We start from the raw sequence: 17168 nt of genomic DNA, 5'->3' as shown, positions 1-17168 counted from the left end.
TAGACAGCATTGATGTTGGTCTTCCAGTTCAGTCTGTTGTCGATGGACACACCCAGGTACTTGTACTCCTCCACCATGTCCACCTCCTCTCCCAGAACTCTCAGAGAACTTCTGCAGATGGCAGGACTCTGAGTTGTACTGGAAGTCAGTTGTGTATAAGGTGAACAGGAAGGGAGACAGAACAGTTCCCTGTGGAGCTCCAGTACCACTGACCACCGTATCAGACAGCACACTGTCCAGACGGACAAACTGTGGTCTGCCTGTCAGGTAGTCATTGATTCAGGAGACGGCGGGCGCGTCCACCCCCACCACCCGCAGCTTCTCACTCAGCAGCAGTGGTTGGATGGTGTTGAATGCACTGGAGAAATCAAAGAAAGTGATTCTCACATATTCACTGGTTCCATCCAGGTGAGACTGAGCTCGTTGCAGCAGGTAGATGATGGCGTCGTCCACTCCCACACGAAGCTGGTACGCAAATTGCAGAGGGTCCAGAGAAGAAGGGCCACGTATCCCAGCTTAAAGTAGCTATTTTTGTCTCGTTTCCTGTCTCCAGCAGGGGGCGCTGGCGATCCGTTTGGCCACGCCCACTCGTTAAACACATATCAGATGTATCTCTCACTACGCCGGAAGTATGTCACACGTTTCGTGAGGTTTCAAGCATCCTTTGACCTCAAACATCAACTTCCTGTGTCACGGCGAGCGAGCCGGTTGGCCACGCCCACTCGCAAAACACATCAGATGTGTCGTCTCACCACGCCGGACGTATGCGACACGTTTCGTGAGGTTTCAAGCATCCCTTGACCTTAAACATCAACTTCCTGTCCCATTGAAATGACCCATTCTCATTAAAGCATCTCAAATTATACCTCAGTAAACAAATGTGATAAATTACACAGCAGAGCTCAAAAAGCGACTAATCTGCCAAATATATACTTTTATTTTGATATTAAATTTGAACCCCGGTGTATTTCTAATAAAGTTTGACTTTTATGGAGACTGTTGCTACTTTTAGTTTGGTCAACAATTTGAACTGTCAAAATCAAATTAGATAAATGTTGTTGTTTTTTCTAATTCAAATCAAATAACATAAAAGTCTTAAACAAATATTTTAGTTAGAAGTCTGCTGCGAGTTCACAAGCCACGTATTCTATCTTTTATTTATAGCCACAAGTATGAAACCTCTAGTTGTTACAGTCGTAAAAAAGTTATTGTCTTTCTTGTTTACAGTGAAATAAAGTGCTGCTCAGAACAGTTCAGTTCAGATTCATCGGTTGTTCCAGAGGGAAGATGAGCTAGAGTTAGACATGATCGGGCCAATGTTTCTGATAATAATGATGAGGTCAGATAAAGCATAGCAAAAATATGTGAAGGACAACCAAGGCACGTTTGTAGACAGGCAGGGTGGACGTTTGACAGAAGGGAATGTGTCATCATGGAAAGACTTGATAACCATCATAGGGGGCAGACCAGTAATGAAAAGGGAGGATGAGGTAAAAGAGAAAGAAAAAAAGAAAAAGTCCAGCTTAAATTTTCATTGACCTTTTTTTTTTTTTTTTTTTTTTTACATTTACTGTGTGTCACATCAGGGTTGTGGTCCAAAGAAAATGCGGTTGCTAAAACCAAAGACAACATCCTCAAAAACAAAGCTGAATCATATCGGACAGGGAAGTCCTTCACTTACACAACAGATTTCTGACTGAAAATATAACACTGTAGTCATCTTGTAACATAATTATTGATAGAAGGAACCCTCAAAGCTGAACGCCTTTTTCAAAACCCTCTGATTTTGGAGTCAAAGTGTACGGCAGAAGTCATTCAGCATTACGTAACAGATTCTTCTCGTCCTGTTGTGCTCGGGTTAGTGTGAACCAAAAGCACCACTCAAAGTTAAAAAATGGCAGAAACTACCTTTGACCTCTTTGTTTGCTCCTTCAAGAAAAGGAGCAGCAGGCTGCACCTGGTTGCTTTACATCAGAGAGACCTCTCTGTCACACTTACACAAACAGAAATATACACGTCATAACAACTTTGCACGTATGTTCATACCCACATGAAACCCTCTGTCATCATACATGCTATGGAGTCCTTCAATGATGATAATGAAGTTCAGCGTAAGTTCAATCAGGAAGACTATCTTTATGCCTCATTCATTCACAAACCTCGCTCACTCTCTGCCCACCTCTTCTAATAGGCTCGCTTTGGGTGTTTTCGGTAGATCAATCAGATTTTGCAATTATCTCAGTCAGCCAATCATGTCGTTGCTGTCTTAATTTGAAATCTGATGTCCTCCGACCCGATCACCTCCAGTCTTGTGCCCATGTCAAGCCCATCAGAGTCAACTCCTCATTACATCCAGACCTTCAGCATTCTCCTCATCACCACCACCAGGGTCGGAGGGGTTTCCTGTACTACCGACCCTCTTCAAATATGATGACATCATGATGGGGTCTAGTTGCCAGAGACTTTCTTCTCTTCCTTTGTACACATGGCAAAAATAATTTGTAATTATTCTTTCGCTCTGATGGAAATATCACTGAAAAGTTCATGAGTCAAAAGAAAAGAAATACTACATGATTGCTATCAAAGCTGAAAAGATAACTACCCTTATTAGTTAGGGATATATTCATTGAAAAGTTGATTTGGTAACCTGCTCGACGTACCTGTTGTTTTCTATGTGTGATGAGTACTAAATTTATGAAAATTTATGTTGTTAACTTTATAGTCCGACCCTCCACCAGGAGACCCACCGGAGACCTTATGACATGGACAACAGTCAGTAAGTCCCCAAAGACATTTTGTTTTCATACCCATCCATTAAATTAGACACACTGAAGCTAAATATTTTGCTAAAGTACACCGCAACAAAATAATAGCTGAATCATTTCAGAGAACTTCCTGTGAATGTTTTCAGAGCTGCAGGCCCACATACTGTAACTGCAGTTGGTGGTTCCAGGTTCAAGGAGTTATCGGACAATGTGGGCACAGTCTGTTCTCTTGGGCACCACATCAATACCTGCAGTTTGTTGGAAACACCCACAGCAACCATTGTTAGTAGGAAAGGGAGTCACGTGCAGAAGATATGTAACGCACATCAGAGATTTCTACAGCAAAGGCACATGATGAGAAACCACTGTAATGAAAAATCTCACCCTGTGCTATATCTGTGATTAAAAATAAATAAATAAATAAATAAATCTGAAGGCATGAGTCAAGTTCCACCCAATCTCCCTGTAGCAAGGTGTGTCCTACCGGGGTTTCTCCTGGACACAGATGACTCGCTCAGTCACACGTTTGGGTATAAATGCTTTTATTCACCCTGACCACACACCAATGTCTTTATGCCAACGTTTTCCTCCAGCCTCCTTCTCCCTGCTCACTTTATAGGGGAGCGCTCATCAGTCCACATTCGGCTCAGCTGCGCTCCTTACACCTTCCCGGCACCGTTCCCTGAACCCCTCCTCCCACTCTCCACCCCCTACAGCGGAGCTAACCACACCCCGCTACCACACTCCCCTCAACAGCTGTTGGCCTAAAAGTTTAAATAATATCAGTGTATAAATACCAGAATAGCAATAAAATATCATTATTTTAGAGGATAGAGTTGTCAATATCAGCTTGTCCACCATTTTGGTTTATTCCTTGCAGAACTAACGGTATTCTTCTTCGTCAGCAGTACTGTGTGTTTAGTTTTTATTCGCCAAAGTTAGCGTGCTGACGAGCTTAACCTAGACGGTAAACAGTATACCTGCTTATCAGCATGTCTGCATGGTCACTATTGCTTTTTACTCATCACTGTTTGGTAAGTTTTTGCCAGGCTAAGGTCAGATTATTAATAATGTTGTTTAGAGCTGGATTGATTGATTAGTTGATTAATCAGTTAATTGATTGATAGAAAAATGATCACTGATTATTTTGATAATCAATGAAATGTTATCTACAATCTAAAACCTAAAAATCATCTGGTTCCAGCTTCTTAAATGTGAATATTTTTCATTTATTCCTCACTAATATTCAGGTGCATATCTTTTGATCGTGGGCTGTTGGACAGGAGAAAACAAAAAAATGTTGGCTGCACCTTGGGCTTTACAAAACACTGGTCAACATTTTTCATTTCCATTTTTTGACATTCTTGAGACCAACCAACTGATCAATTAGTTACAAAATAATCAACAGATTAATTGTTAATTGGAATAATAATTATTCTAGCCCTAATGTTGTTATATTTACGTATTTTTTTCTTTGCTGTTACTGTTTCCATTTTCTTTTAACAATGTTTGAGTCCTTGACTGTTAGGAAAAATAGTAACTCATTGTCAGTGTGTAAATTAAGTTACTGCTATGTGTGTAAAGTTTCCATTAGTCTATGCATCAAACTTTAGATGAAATGTCTCGTACTGCATGCACATTCCACGAGTTCCTCTCTTGCAGTATATGGCCCCTCGGGGGAGGAGGAACTCATTTATCTAGTTTAGCACACACATAGGTTAAAAGCAAACATATCCATATAGGATGCAAAGAGCATTGAACCCCTATGCACTCACGGTACACAACATGTGACCTTATCTATAGGAATGTAATCGCATGCTGTTTTATAACCCCATGTATACAATAAAAGGAGCAAAGAGGGAAGTCTGTGTTGGAGTTGACTGATGCCAGGTGAAGAGCTTACAACTCTAAGACTCTGCATGGACTTCCCTTGCTGCAAGTAAAACTCAGATTTGGGTCCAAGCCTTGTTTTTGTCTGACTGTGGGTTTGATTCTTATGCTATCAGCGCTATGTTACGGTTCTGAACCTAACATTGACAGAAAGCATCGTAGGAAAGAGCTTTAATTTTTTATTGAATTCCCTTTTCTCCTCTTGTTAGGCCTCAGCTGCTGTCGGCGGCGGCATTATGTGTTTATGTAGCCAGACTTGTGAAGGCAAAATCTCAAGAACACCTTGGGGAAGTTTCTTCAAATTCTGCACAAATGTTCATTTGGTCCTTAAGATGAATTGATTCGAATTTAATGGTCAAAGGTCTCTGTGACCTCATATTCGTCCTACCTGTATGTCCTATTGTTATGAATGCGATATCTCAGAAAAGCTTTGAGAGGATTTCTTCAAAACTGCCACAAACATTTACTTGAACTCAAGGATGAGCTGCTTAGATGTTGTGTGTCACAAGTTAAAGGTCAAGGTCACTATGTTCCCACTATTGCTGAAGTCTTTACCTAAGGAGCAGAAAGGGAGACTGTGACCGTATGTCACATTTGGTCAGATACTGAATTGTTGACACTTATTGTGTCAACCTTGAAACTGTGGTAATTGTATAGATCTTCCGTGCTGTTGGGTTGAAGATATTTGTGAAGACTTCACGGTTTAAATTTTTTTGGGGTTCTTTCCAGCAACATCCATGTTTGAAGCATTGTCTTCTGTCATGGTTTCAACTTTGCGCTTCATCAAAATCAGTGAGTCGTAACAGACATGGATGTAAATTACAACTTGACTGGTTGACAAACGCTTGCAACCATGAAACAGTAACTATTTTGGATTTGAACATAACATTAGTTGTCTAAATGCCATTCTGAATTTTTTTTTTTAAATCGAATTGTTTCTGTGGTTTCTAAATATGTTTAAACCTGAAACATTGCAGTACAAGAATCACTGGACTAAATATACTTTGGGGATTCCTCTACCCCTCCAATACCATCAAGTACAATAGCTTCTCTTGTACCTTTTACTGTTTTTACTGTAGCAGAGATAATGTATCACCCACTGCAATATTTTACAACATTTTTTTGTACTTTATCAAATGCTCTGTGTAAAATAACAAGTGATTCAGTCTATATTCATATAACAAATAGCCATTAAATCAATTATTCAGACTAGCATTCACTATAGTAAATGGGTTATACAGTATGTAACTTGGAGCTCCAAACTGAAATAAATAAAACCAAATAACACCTGTTCAGATTCTGATGACACCTCATATATTTCCTGCTGTCCTTCTTCATCAAAGTTCTTCCATGTGAAACATTATCATAACCGTTTTTTTTCAATCGTTATTGTGTTCGATATTGTTAGGTTCAGAACCGTAACATAGCGCTGATAGCATAAGAATCAAACCCACAGTCAGACAAACACAAGGCTTGGCACCAAATCTGAGTTTTACTTGCAGCAAGGGAAGTCCGTGCAGGGTCTTAGAGTTGTAAGCTCTTCACCTGGCATCAGCCAACTCCGAATCAGACTTCCCTCTTTGCTCCTTTTATTGTATGTATGGGGCTACAAAACATCACGTGATTACATTACTATAGATAAGGTCACATGTTGTGTACCGTGAGTGCATAGGGGTTCAATGCTCTTTGCACCCTATATGAGTATGTTTGCTTTTAATCAATGTGTGTGCTAAACTAGATAAGCCAGTTCCTGTATTGAAAGAGAGGAACTCGTGGTTTGTGTATGTAATCGTGACCTTTCAACTACAGCTATCTACATAGACTAACGGAAACTTTTCACACATAACAGTAACTTAATTTACACACTGACAATGAGTTACTATTTTTCCTAACAGATATGAATATTTTTTGAGTTTGCAGTCTGTTCTGTAACTTAATACAAAGTTCTGATTATAAAGGATTAAGTTTGCAGGTGACATTCATACAGGGTAATTTGCAGTTAATTGTAGAACAAAATTTCTAAAATTCTGTTCACCTAACACTCCACTAATCTAGGTGCGGTCCGATACGTGAAGAGACATGGTGTTACTGGTGTCGCCCTGGATCACTCACGTCAAGGATTAGGTTTAGCGCTGTCACCTAACAGCAAGAAGGTTCTGGGTTCTGCATGTTCTCCCTGTGCCTGCGGGGGTTTTCTCTGGGCACTGCGGCTTCCTCCCACCATCCAATCACATCAATGTAAGGTTAATTGGTTATTCTATTGCCCCTAAGTATGAATAAGAGCTTGAATGGTTGTCTGTCTCTCTGTTTTGGCCCTGTGATGAACTGGGGACCTGTCCACGGTCTACCCCCCGTTCAACCAAAGTCAGCAGGGATAGGCTCCAGCACCCCATGACTCTGTTTGGGATAAAGCAGGGATAGATAATGGGTGGATGGATGTCAAGGATTAGCATTGATATTCAGTAAAGAATTCAAATTGTATCCATAAATAGTTCAAATTGTTGTCATTTTCTGCCGGAAAAAAGTTTAATTTAACTTAATATATTTATTTTTTATCAAACTTTTAGCAAAACAACAATCAGTTTTTACATGTGATTTTTAACATTTAAAGCGATTTCTATTTCTCTCTTTACCATGACTGTCGAGTCTTCACTAACCGTCCCATTCCACAGTTGAACAAATGGGTTTTATTTTAAGACTGTTGTACTGTTTTTGAAATGCAAGCTAGGTGAAGAGAATGAAATTATAACATCATAAGTAAACTGCTGTTCTGAGCGTCTGCAGTAATTCTCCTGAAGTGAATTGTGCCTTACTGGTGGATAGAACACAATATGTGGACGGACAGGGATCTGCATCCTTATAAAGCACTTGTGGAGTATCTAAATATAGTACAGACATGACTCAACACTCAATTTGTCTTTTAATGGGCTGATTGCTTGTATTTTTTCCACGGAGTTGCCCAGTTGCCAAGGCAACCTTTTTTTGCCAGTAACTCTAGATTATATTACTCATTTTGGCCCCGTGTTGGACTTCCAACTTCCCTCGTTTGGAACACACCTCATTCTCCCGATCTTTCGAAATACAGAGGGGAGTAGTTGCAAGGTTAAACGCGTCATTTAGGTTGTAAGTCAAAAAGGCTGCACAGGCTCTACAGAACCATAAATCTTTCTTTTCTTTCAGAATGTTGTTCAGATAAAAGGTGAAATTCCTTTGGTGAGCCTTAACAGAACTCTTTGAGGATTTCATTCATGTTTGCAGTATTGTACACCCATGGAAAATAATGAGGGCCTGCTTGTTTGCAATTAATCATATCTTTAAAGCATTTTGTAAACATTAACTTAAATATCATGTAAAGTTTATTTTTAGTACAGCTGATGCCGAATGTGTGACAACTTAATTATTATCCTGCTGGGCTTTTCTGCCTGGTGTATTTTTATGTCCAGAATCTCAGGCAGAAATGATCTGACTTTAATTCAATTCAATTCAATTCAATTTTATTTATATAGCGCCAAATCACAACACAGGTTATTTCATGGCACTTAACACATCAAAGTCCTTACAGTGGAACTTTACAACATTAAACGGAGAAACCCAACAATACAACAATTCCTACATAAACTGGGAGGGAAAAAACTCCTCTTTAAGGGAGAAAACCTCCAGCAGAGGGAAGGAAAAACTCCATCTTAACAGGAAGAAACCTCCGACAGAACCAGGCTCAGAGGTGGGCGGCCATCTGCCTCGACCGGTTGGGGTGAGAGGAGAGCAGAGAGAGAAAAGGACAGCATAGAGATAGAAGAGGAGAACTATTGGTGAAGACGACAAGCGCAGGGCCGAGACATGCAGCTCCATGGCGGGACATCTGGAAAAGAAAGAATAGAAACTACGCGAGCGAGGGAACTGAATGGAGACAACAGACAATAAGCAAAAACTATGGGAGAGAAAAAGATGGTGAGGTATGAGAGATAAAGAGTAGGAGGAAAGAAAAGAAGCTCAGCGTGTAACGAGGTCCCCCAGCAGCCTCGGCCTATAACAACATAACTAAAGGTTGGTTCAGGTCCACCTGAGCCAGCTTTAACTATAGGCTTTATAAAAAAGGAACGTTTTGAGTCTAATCTTAAAGCTAGAGAGGGTTTCTGCCTCTCGAACACAAACTGGGAGCTGGTTCAACAGCAGAGGAGCCTGAAAACTGAAGGCTCTGCCTCCCATTCTACTTCTGTAAACTCTGGGAACCACAAGTAGACCAGCGTACTGAGAGCGAAGTGCTCTGCTAGGATGATATGGTTTTATAAGATCTCTAAGATACAATGGAGCCTGGTCATGTAGGGCTTTGTAAGTCATCAAGAGAATTTTAAATTATATTCTTGATTTAACAGGAAGCCAGTGAAGAGAAGCTAAAACTGGAGAAATATAATCTCTTGCTAAATCCCGTCAGTACTCTTGCTGCAGCATTTTGGATCAACTGCAGGGTTTTTAATGAGTAATTTGGACATCTTAACAACAAGGAATTACAATAATCTAGCCTAGAAGTAATAAATGCATGAATATGTTTTTCTGCATCATGCTGAGGAAGGATTTTCCTGATTTTATTAATATTACACAGATGAAAGAAGGCAGTTCTGGAGATTTGCTTTATATGCTGGCTAAAGGACAAATCCTCATCAAAGACGACTCCAAGGTTCCTCACAGTTTTGCTGGAGGCCAGGACAACGTCATCCAGAGTAACTAAGTGATTAGAGAAAGAGTTTCTGAGGTGTTTAGGACCAAGTACAATAACTTTCTTTTTGTCTGAATTCAGAAGCAGGAAGTTTTTGGTCATCCAGGCCTTTATGTCTTTTAGATAGGCTTCAAGTTTTACTAACTGATTAGTTTCATCTGGTTTTATAGAAAGATATAGCTGCGTGTCATCTGCATAACAATGGAAGTTGATGCAGTGCTTCCTGATGACATCTCCTAATGGAAGCATGTACAAAGTAAAAAGTATTGGGCCTAACACTGAGCCTTGTGGAACTCCATAACTAACTCTTGTTTGTCTGGAAGACTCATTGTTGACATGGACAAACTGGAATCTATCTGATAAGTAGGATTTGAACCAGTCTAATGCAGTTCCTTTAATCCTCGTAACGTCTTCTAATCTCTGTAATAAGATCGTATGATCAATCGTATCAAAAGCAGCACTGAGGTCCAGAAGAACCAGTACAGAGACGAGTCCATTGTCTGAGGCTCACAAAAGGTCGTTAGTAACTTTCACCAGAGCTGTTTCTGTACTATGATGAACTCTAAAGCCTGACTGAAAATCTTCAAACAGATCATTCCTTTGTAAATGATCAAAAAGTTGATTTGCAACAACTTTTTCAAGGATTTTAGAAATAAACGTCAGGTTGGAAATTGGTCTGTAGTTTCCTAAAATAGCTGGATCAAGAGTTGTTTTTTTAAGTAAAGGTTTAATTACAGCCACTTTAAAAGCCTGTGGTACATAGCCGGTTACAATAGATAGGTTGATCTGATCTAATATGGAAGTATTAATTAAAGGGAAGACTTCTTTAAAAATTTTAGTTGGGATGGGATCTAACAGACAGCTAGAGGATCCAGATGAAGAAATAATTCTAGTTAACTCATAACAGGAGAGAAATTTTCCAAGTATACATCTGGTCCTATAGTTGCTTTCAGGGCTGCTGTGCTTAACATCACATCATGACGGTGGCAGGAAGAGTCTGCCCGATTCTTTCCCTAATAGTGAGAATTTTATTGGTGAAGAAGTTGATGAAGTCGTTACTGCTGAGAGCTGAAGGGAGAGAGGGCTCAACAGAGCTGTGACGCTTTGTCAGCCTGGCTACAGTGCTGAAAAGAAACCTGGGGTTGTTCTTGTTGTCCTCTATTAATGATGAATAATATAAAGTTCTGGACTTACGAAGAGCTTTCTTATATAATATTAGACTATCCTTCCAGGCCAGGTGGAATTCTTCTAAATTAGTGGAACGCCATTTCCTTTCCAGCTTTCTAGTCACCTGCCTAGGTAATGAAGAAAATAACTCCATTTAAAAATTGGACTAACCGGGTATACTATAGCATTTCTTTACTTGACGATTGTGTTTCAGTTTGGGTTAGTGATGTTTCTCATCAGTGCAGGGAATTCACAAATTTTGAAAATGACTTGACAATGTTTCCCAAGCAGCATGACTTCTTCTCTTATCTAAATTTTAATCAAATATTCCAGGCAATGACACCGTTTTGACAACATTTTGGCAAATTACACTCATTGTTCTGCCAACTCTAGGCAGACCAACAGTTTCAGCTAAAAAAACAAAATGAATTTTTATTCCTAATTACCCCAGTGACTTCAAAATCTTTGGGAAAGTTGTGGGCTGTCATTGGTTTCTGATGGTATGCTGCTTTCAACTTCGTGTTTTTGCGCAGTTTCCAGTAAATGATGGTAACTCCACCAGTATGAGTGTGCTTGCTGCAGCTGACCCTGGGCTTGTCAGATGAAAAGCGTCTCTACAGACGGGGGAACACCCTCAATTTAATTTGTCCAAATACTGAGCCAAAAAATAACTGAAGGATCTTTTCCATTCTTATTCCATATATTGTTCATTCTCTCAACCCCTCTCACCCTCTTTCTTTCTTTCTTTCTTTCTTTCTTTCTTTCTTTCTTTCTTTCTTTCTTTCTTTCTTTCTCTCTTTCTTTCTTTCTTCCCCTTCCTTGCTTCCTTCTTTTCTTCCTCCCTTGTTTTCTACCTTCCTTCTTTCCTTGTCCTTTCTTTCTTTCGTCTTTCTGCTTTCTTCTTTGTTTGTTTCTTCTTTTTTTCCATCTTTCCTTCCTTCTTTCTTTCCTTCTTTCTCACTTTCTTTCTTTCTTCCTTCCTTCCTTTCTTCCTTCTTTCTTTTCTTCCTCCCTTCTTACTTACTTTCTTTCTTTCTTTCTCTTTTCTTTCTTTCTTTCTTTCTTACTTTCTGCCTGCAAATTTAATGTGGAAAATACTGGATTGGTAATGGCAACCACAAACTACACCAGCAAAAACAAACTTTTAGGATGTTGTTGTGTTGCCTTGTTGTGTATAACATAAACATAGGCCAAAATCTATTACTATCTAAGCAAATTCTTTCTTGTTATTTCTATAGATCTTGTATTAATTATGGCATCAGTGCAGCAGCCATGATGGAAGAAATAGTTATAATAATCACCATGGTGGTTTTCACAGCTACTGCAGTTCGGTGGGAAAAGTTGGTGAGACAACTTTATCCATGACAAAATGTGCTGCTCACATGGAATAAATCTGATCAAGTTTTGTGGTGAAGGTGACACAACACTTCTGCTTCCCATCTGTGACAGACCAAACGTGCATCTCAACATGTGTGCCAGCTGACGTCAGAGAGGGAGGTCCAGACAGGGTGTGGGAGGACAAGCTAATTGAAGACAGACATGGAGGGAAGTGATGTTTGGTTTCGTCACATCGTTGGTTTACTCCGAAAGGTTTCTCTTTTACCCTAACTCATTAAGGCTCTCATTGCACAGAAACGGATATCCTCAAGTAAATCACAGTACATTTTTATGTGTTGGTGTTGCTCATTAATAATATTGATCCTTCATTTGAGGAAATCCAGACACATTTACTCATGTGAGAAAATATTACAAACAGTTGTTTTTACCACCATCCCAGGTCTCAACTCACTGGCATAATTCCAGTCAGATAGTGTCTGCTGCATAGTGTAAGAAGTATTTCCTGGTCTCTGGGGTGGTCTCATGGTTTTCCGTCACCCTGAACAGTTGTAGAATATCTTTTTGAACCACAGCTGAGTGGCAGTGGAGACAACAGATTAGGTCCAACACAGTTGTAATTATTAACGTAAAACTTCCATCGATCGGAATGTGCAGCTCCATCCTCTTCAAACAGGATGACATAGGTACACGTAATATATATACAATGCTCTTTGGGTATTGACCAGCGTAGTTTATAGCCACTTCATGAAGTGGAAACACCTTACCGATGTTATGTTTGCCCTAGAGATTTGCGTGTTTATTCCATCATGCATTCAGTTATTGATCGTCAGGGTTTTTTTTTTTAAACTGAATGGCAGGTCCGCAATCATTTGTTAGCATTAGTGAACAAGATTCATGCCATAAACTGGAGCTCCACCTTAGAAGTTATTTTACAAACATTTAAAACATTTATTCTGAGGCTTCTTAATGTCATACCATTCAATTAAAGGTGATTAACAACCTGTTGTCCCACCCAATTTATGTAATTGTTAAGCATTCTGAGTCATAGACGAGCACATACTACCTTTGTAGGTCAGTATACAACTACCATAAACTAAATCAATTTTGGTGGCAAAAGGTTAAAGGTCACTGTGGCACTAAAAAACATTTCTGGCCATAACTCCTAATATATACTCCTGCTAATAATGACAAAAGTTTGACAAAATATGACCAAAAAAAAGGTCACCTTCACAATGTCAAAACATTGTTCTGCAAAAACACTTTTCTAGCCATAAATTCAACCTCAAAAATCAGGTAGGGGAGCTTGTGACCATATTTCACATTTGTTTAGCTACTGAGTTGGTGACACTAATATTTGGTGTCGACCTTGAAACTGTTTATAGATCTTCTGTGCTGTCGGGTTGAAAACGTGTGTGAAGCATCAACGTTTTTAAATCTGTAGCTTCTAAGCAGCAACATCTACGTTTCAACTATTCTCTACTTGAATGGCTACAACTTTGTTTTTATATCAGAATCAGCTTTATTGGCCAAGTTCCTACAAAGCCTTCATTTGATATATTATATGGCAGACATGGATGGATGTAAACTCCAACTTGATTGGTTGGCTGAGGCATACTAAGGCGATAATTGTAGTCTGTAAAAAATGCAATGTTGATCCAAAAAAACAGAGCCGTTGATGTCGAAAAATAGTTTATTTTTGCATTTCTACACAAGTTCCCCAAAACACAATATTTTCACATTTAAACAAAATTTCCAACCAATTCAATACATAGATATTTATATATACATTCACACACACACACACACATATATTTTAAACAAAGTACATCTTACAAAGTACACCCATGCTTCACATATCACAAGTAGGTATACAGCAACCATGTAATATATAATATTGAAATTCACCTTTCTTTTGTTCATGTTAGCCACTGTACCATAAATACATTTGTCTACATTTTCAAGTAAGTCTGCAACACTGCAGAAAGTGCTGCCCAGGATCCAGTGCAATAACAACAACAGTTGACTGAACTGAAACAGTGACGCATCCTTAAGTCATTATTCTCTGGGTTGTTAAGGTAATCTACATACACATACATGGACATATCTGAACAATTAAGAAAACACACGCATCTGTTTGTGTTTTCTAAGTATTAAAAAGTCTATAATAAAAAGTCCTTACCCACATCCTTTAATACAGCATTTTTTTTTCTTAGTAGAAGCTTTCCCATCTTGAAATATTACAAATAAATATCTAAAAGCAATCTCCGCCTTCATCGTTCTGACAAAGTGAAACCTGAGAAGTGCACACGCCCCAAAAGCCCTCAGTACAGTTTTATTTAAAGATGCAACAACATCTCAGCATGAATAAAACATTAGTCATTATATATTAGGGATAATTTGGCACTTCTTCTTTCAAAAAGACTGCTAATATAGATGATATCCATTTCATCAACATTACCAATATTTATTCCTTTTTTTGTAAGTTTAGTAGCTGCATGAAACCCCCCCACCCCTCATGTACTTCAGTAATAGGAGACAAAATAAATATATATATATAATCAACTAAATAAAATGAAGTAAATTGTTGAATCTAAATACATGATCTCCAGTCTTCAGACCAATGTATTCACTGTGTAACTTTGGGCACGTTTCCTACAGGCTCTGCGGAACCACACCCAGTAGAGGAAAATCATAAGCAGCCAGTAGAACATGTAGGCCATGCAGCCAAAGATAAGAAACTCAGCCTCCATTATTTTTCCTGGAGTTGACCAGTCCTCTTGACTCTCCCTATAGATTGTGTAACCGAAACCACTTAATAAAATAGCCGTCCACACTGACAGGGGAAGGAGGGGCATGTAGTTACCTACAATCTTGCGCCTGCCTGATGTTCCCCAGCTGCTTTTGGTCATTGTGAGAATGGCAAAGTACTTCGCTGGCAGCAAGCTGGTCATGTACAGAACCGAGTAGAGCGACATAAACACCATCACCACGTTTCTGCGAAGGATGCAGGCGTAGGCTGCTTTCACCAGCCCGATGAGCTGGATGCAGCACAGGACCCAGAGGATGTCCCACAGCGTGCCCGTCCAAAACAGTTGTATGACGGTGGCGGTGACAAAGAAAGGGAAAATACCTGAGATGATGGACTCGTAGGTCATCCACAGATGGTGTTTGTGCCACCACATTGCATTGTAGAGCCACTCACGGAAGTACGATTTTGTCCAGCGAGTTTGCTGGTTGAGCCAGCGAAGAAACTGAGCAGGCGTTTCCGTGTAGCATTTTGAGTGAGCTGTGTACCTGAAGGAAATTTAAAAAGACCTATGAAACATTTCATATTGTGGCATCATGTGTCCTATGAAATTTCTGTGCTTAATTATATGAAGAGGGTACGTACTTTGTGGCGTAGCCCATGCTCAGCATTCGGTTGGTGAGATGCCTGTCATCACCGAACGTGCAGTGAGTTCCCAAAAACTTCTGATTGTACCAAGACTCCAGAAACTGCTGAAGGATGTCGTTCCTGTACAGACCTTCATGGAGAAATTCAAGAAACCACAAAATAAGAGGAATATTTGTTACAACGGTGCATTTAAGCCGTGTGATGGAAAAAAAAAAAAGAAAAAAGATGTACTTATCTGCCTGTTGCTCAAAAATGTTTCTATTGTCACATTTATGACATCTAGTTTACGAGGTCACTGTGTCTTTATCTTGCGACCTACAACCGAACTCAGTATTATCTACGAAATCCTATAAAGAGGGAGTGGGGGTGACTGTCAATTGCTTGTCACGCTATATAAAAGCTGCCCTACGGAGGAGTGACGTTGAGCAATGCTGGACATCCTTCTTTGAGTGTATATGTATTTGCTCCTTCTTGCAAGAATAAATGTCCGATATGTTTGATTTTGAATACAGCCTCTGAGTAATTTTTCTAACACCGTGATTACAGGTGCTTCTTTGACCCACGTCACAAAGAGAGAAACTTTTCCCCTACCTAAAGGTCCACTGATGCAGGACACACAGTTGAAGTAGGACTGGCAGGACCGTTCAATGTTGAAAGCCATCCAGTACCGAAGACTGCTCATGAAGCTGATGTAAGACTCTTTGAGATTGAGGATCATCACATCTCCTCCCACGGCACCATACTTGGGGTTACTCTCCAACACCTTACACAGCTCCACCGTGGCCAAAGGGTCCAGCTTAGTGTCCGAGTCACACACCTGAGGAAGGAGAAAGAGAGTCATGTCACTGACGCTTTAACGTCCTTTTCTTTACTCTGGGAATATGTAAGGAAAGGAAAAATAGATACCTGTATATAGTCGACCGATGACCCAAGTGCTTTCAACGCTGTGTACATGACCTCCCGCTTGCCTCCCCACTTCTGCATGATGCAAACACAACGCTTGCTCTGGATCAGACGCTCTACCTCTTTTCGCTGTGGATCCTCTTCTGTCACATGATCAGCATCCCCTCCCGGGCCCATCGCTATCGCCATTTCTACATCCTGTTGGGCTTGAGTGGGATCCCATGTGTGGTAGTTGTTCCTCCACACATAGCAGCTGGGATCCTGGTCTGCAAACTCCTCTCTGAACATGTCCATCATGTATTGGTCATCGTCTGAGTTGCCGTCGATCACCATGATGATGCGCAGCAGCTCAGGGGGATACTTGAGGGCCTTGATGGAGTTAAGGCACTCTCTGAGATAGGCAGGATCCTCCTGGTAAGCAGAAATAGTGAAGCCGATTGTTTTGGTAAAGCTGCATGGTGCTGTGCGGGATTTCATTCGCCGGTGCTCAATGAAGGCGAAGAAGCTCTGGACCAACATGTGGAGTGAGAGAAGGAGTCCATAAAAGCCGAAGGAGATGATTCCATACATGGCTGTGACCAGCTGGAACCCCTGAACATAGGCCCACACCATGACACCCATCACCAGCAGAGCGAAGAGGAAAGTGAGGACGGAGCGGACTATTGAGCCCAGCTTCTTCAATAAAGGTTTCAGCTTCATTGTTTATTTACCTGAGAGACACAAAGACACCACAGGTTTAGTATGGTTTTGTACAAGCAGAACTCTTTTACAGGGGCTGCCGTCAAACCAAACTGACGGCGACATTGCAGTGATGGCTGTTGTCTTGTTGACAGTGCCTGATGAAGAGCTCCACTGACTGTTTGTTAACTGGGAGCTGTCAGAACAGTGTTCAGATCTTTCTTCTGAATTGTGCTTTCATTGCGGTCTAAAAATGCACAAATGATGGACACCCACTGCATGTATTCATATGAAACCATACACAGACACTTAAAAGGGT

General features: G+C 40.2%; 1 protein-coding gene across 1 annotated transcript; it reads right to left on the bottom strand.

Annotated features, from left to right (window-relative positions):
• Positions 1 to 279: 279 nt before the first annotated feature.
• Positions 280 to 16870, bottom strand: has1 (hyaluronan synthase 1). The gene is made up of 5 exons (XM_069693358.1): positions 16175 to 16870; positions 15860 to 16085; positions 15266 to 15398; positions 14505 to 15168; positions 280 to 465 (listed from the first exon to the last, which is right to left on the bottom strand). Exons 1-5 carry the CDS (start codon positions 16868 to 16870, stop codon positions 280 to 282), a joined length of 1905 nt encoding a protein of 634 aa, XP_069549459.1.
• Between the last annotated feature and the right edge of the window lie 298 nt (positions 16871 to 17168).

Source organism: Brachyistius frenatus, unplaced genomic scaffold (assembly GCF_029030835.1).
Source record: "Brachyistius frenatus isolate BFR_SWC_R1_liver_20210118 unplaced genomic scaffold, ASM2903083v1 Contig_14, whole genome shotgun sequence".
NCBI classification, from domain to species: Eukaryota; Metazoa; Chordata; class Actinopteri; family Embiotocidae; genus Brachyistius; species Brachyistius frenatus.
Note: the sequence above shows the minus strand (reverse complement) of the source record. Positions and strands in the feature narration are given on the sequence as shown.

Excerpts from the sequence above, each read along its gene's own strand:
- has1 (XM_069693358.1), bottom strand. The coding sequence starts at position 16,870 with ATGAAGCTGAAACCTTTATTGAAGAAGCTGGGCTCAATAGTCCGCTCC. Across the intron at positions 15,169-15,265 it reads AGCATGGGCTACGCCACAAA|GTACACAGCTCACTCAAAAT; the intron begins GTACGTACCCTC and ends AATTTCCTTCAG. Across the intron at positions 466-14,504 it reads AACGTGCCCAAAGTTACACA|CTTCGTGTGGGAGTGGACGA; the intron begins GTGAATACATTG and ends TTTGCGTACCAG.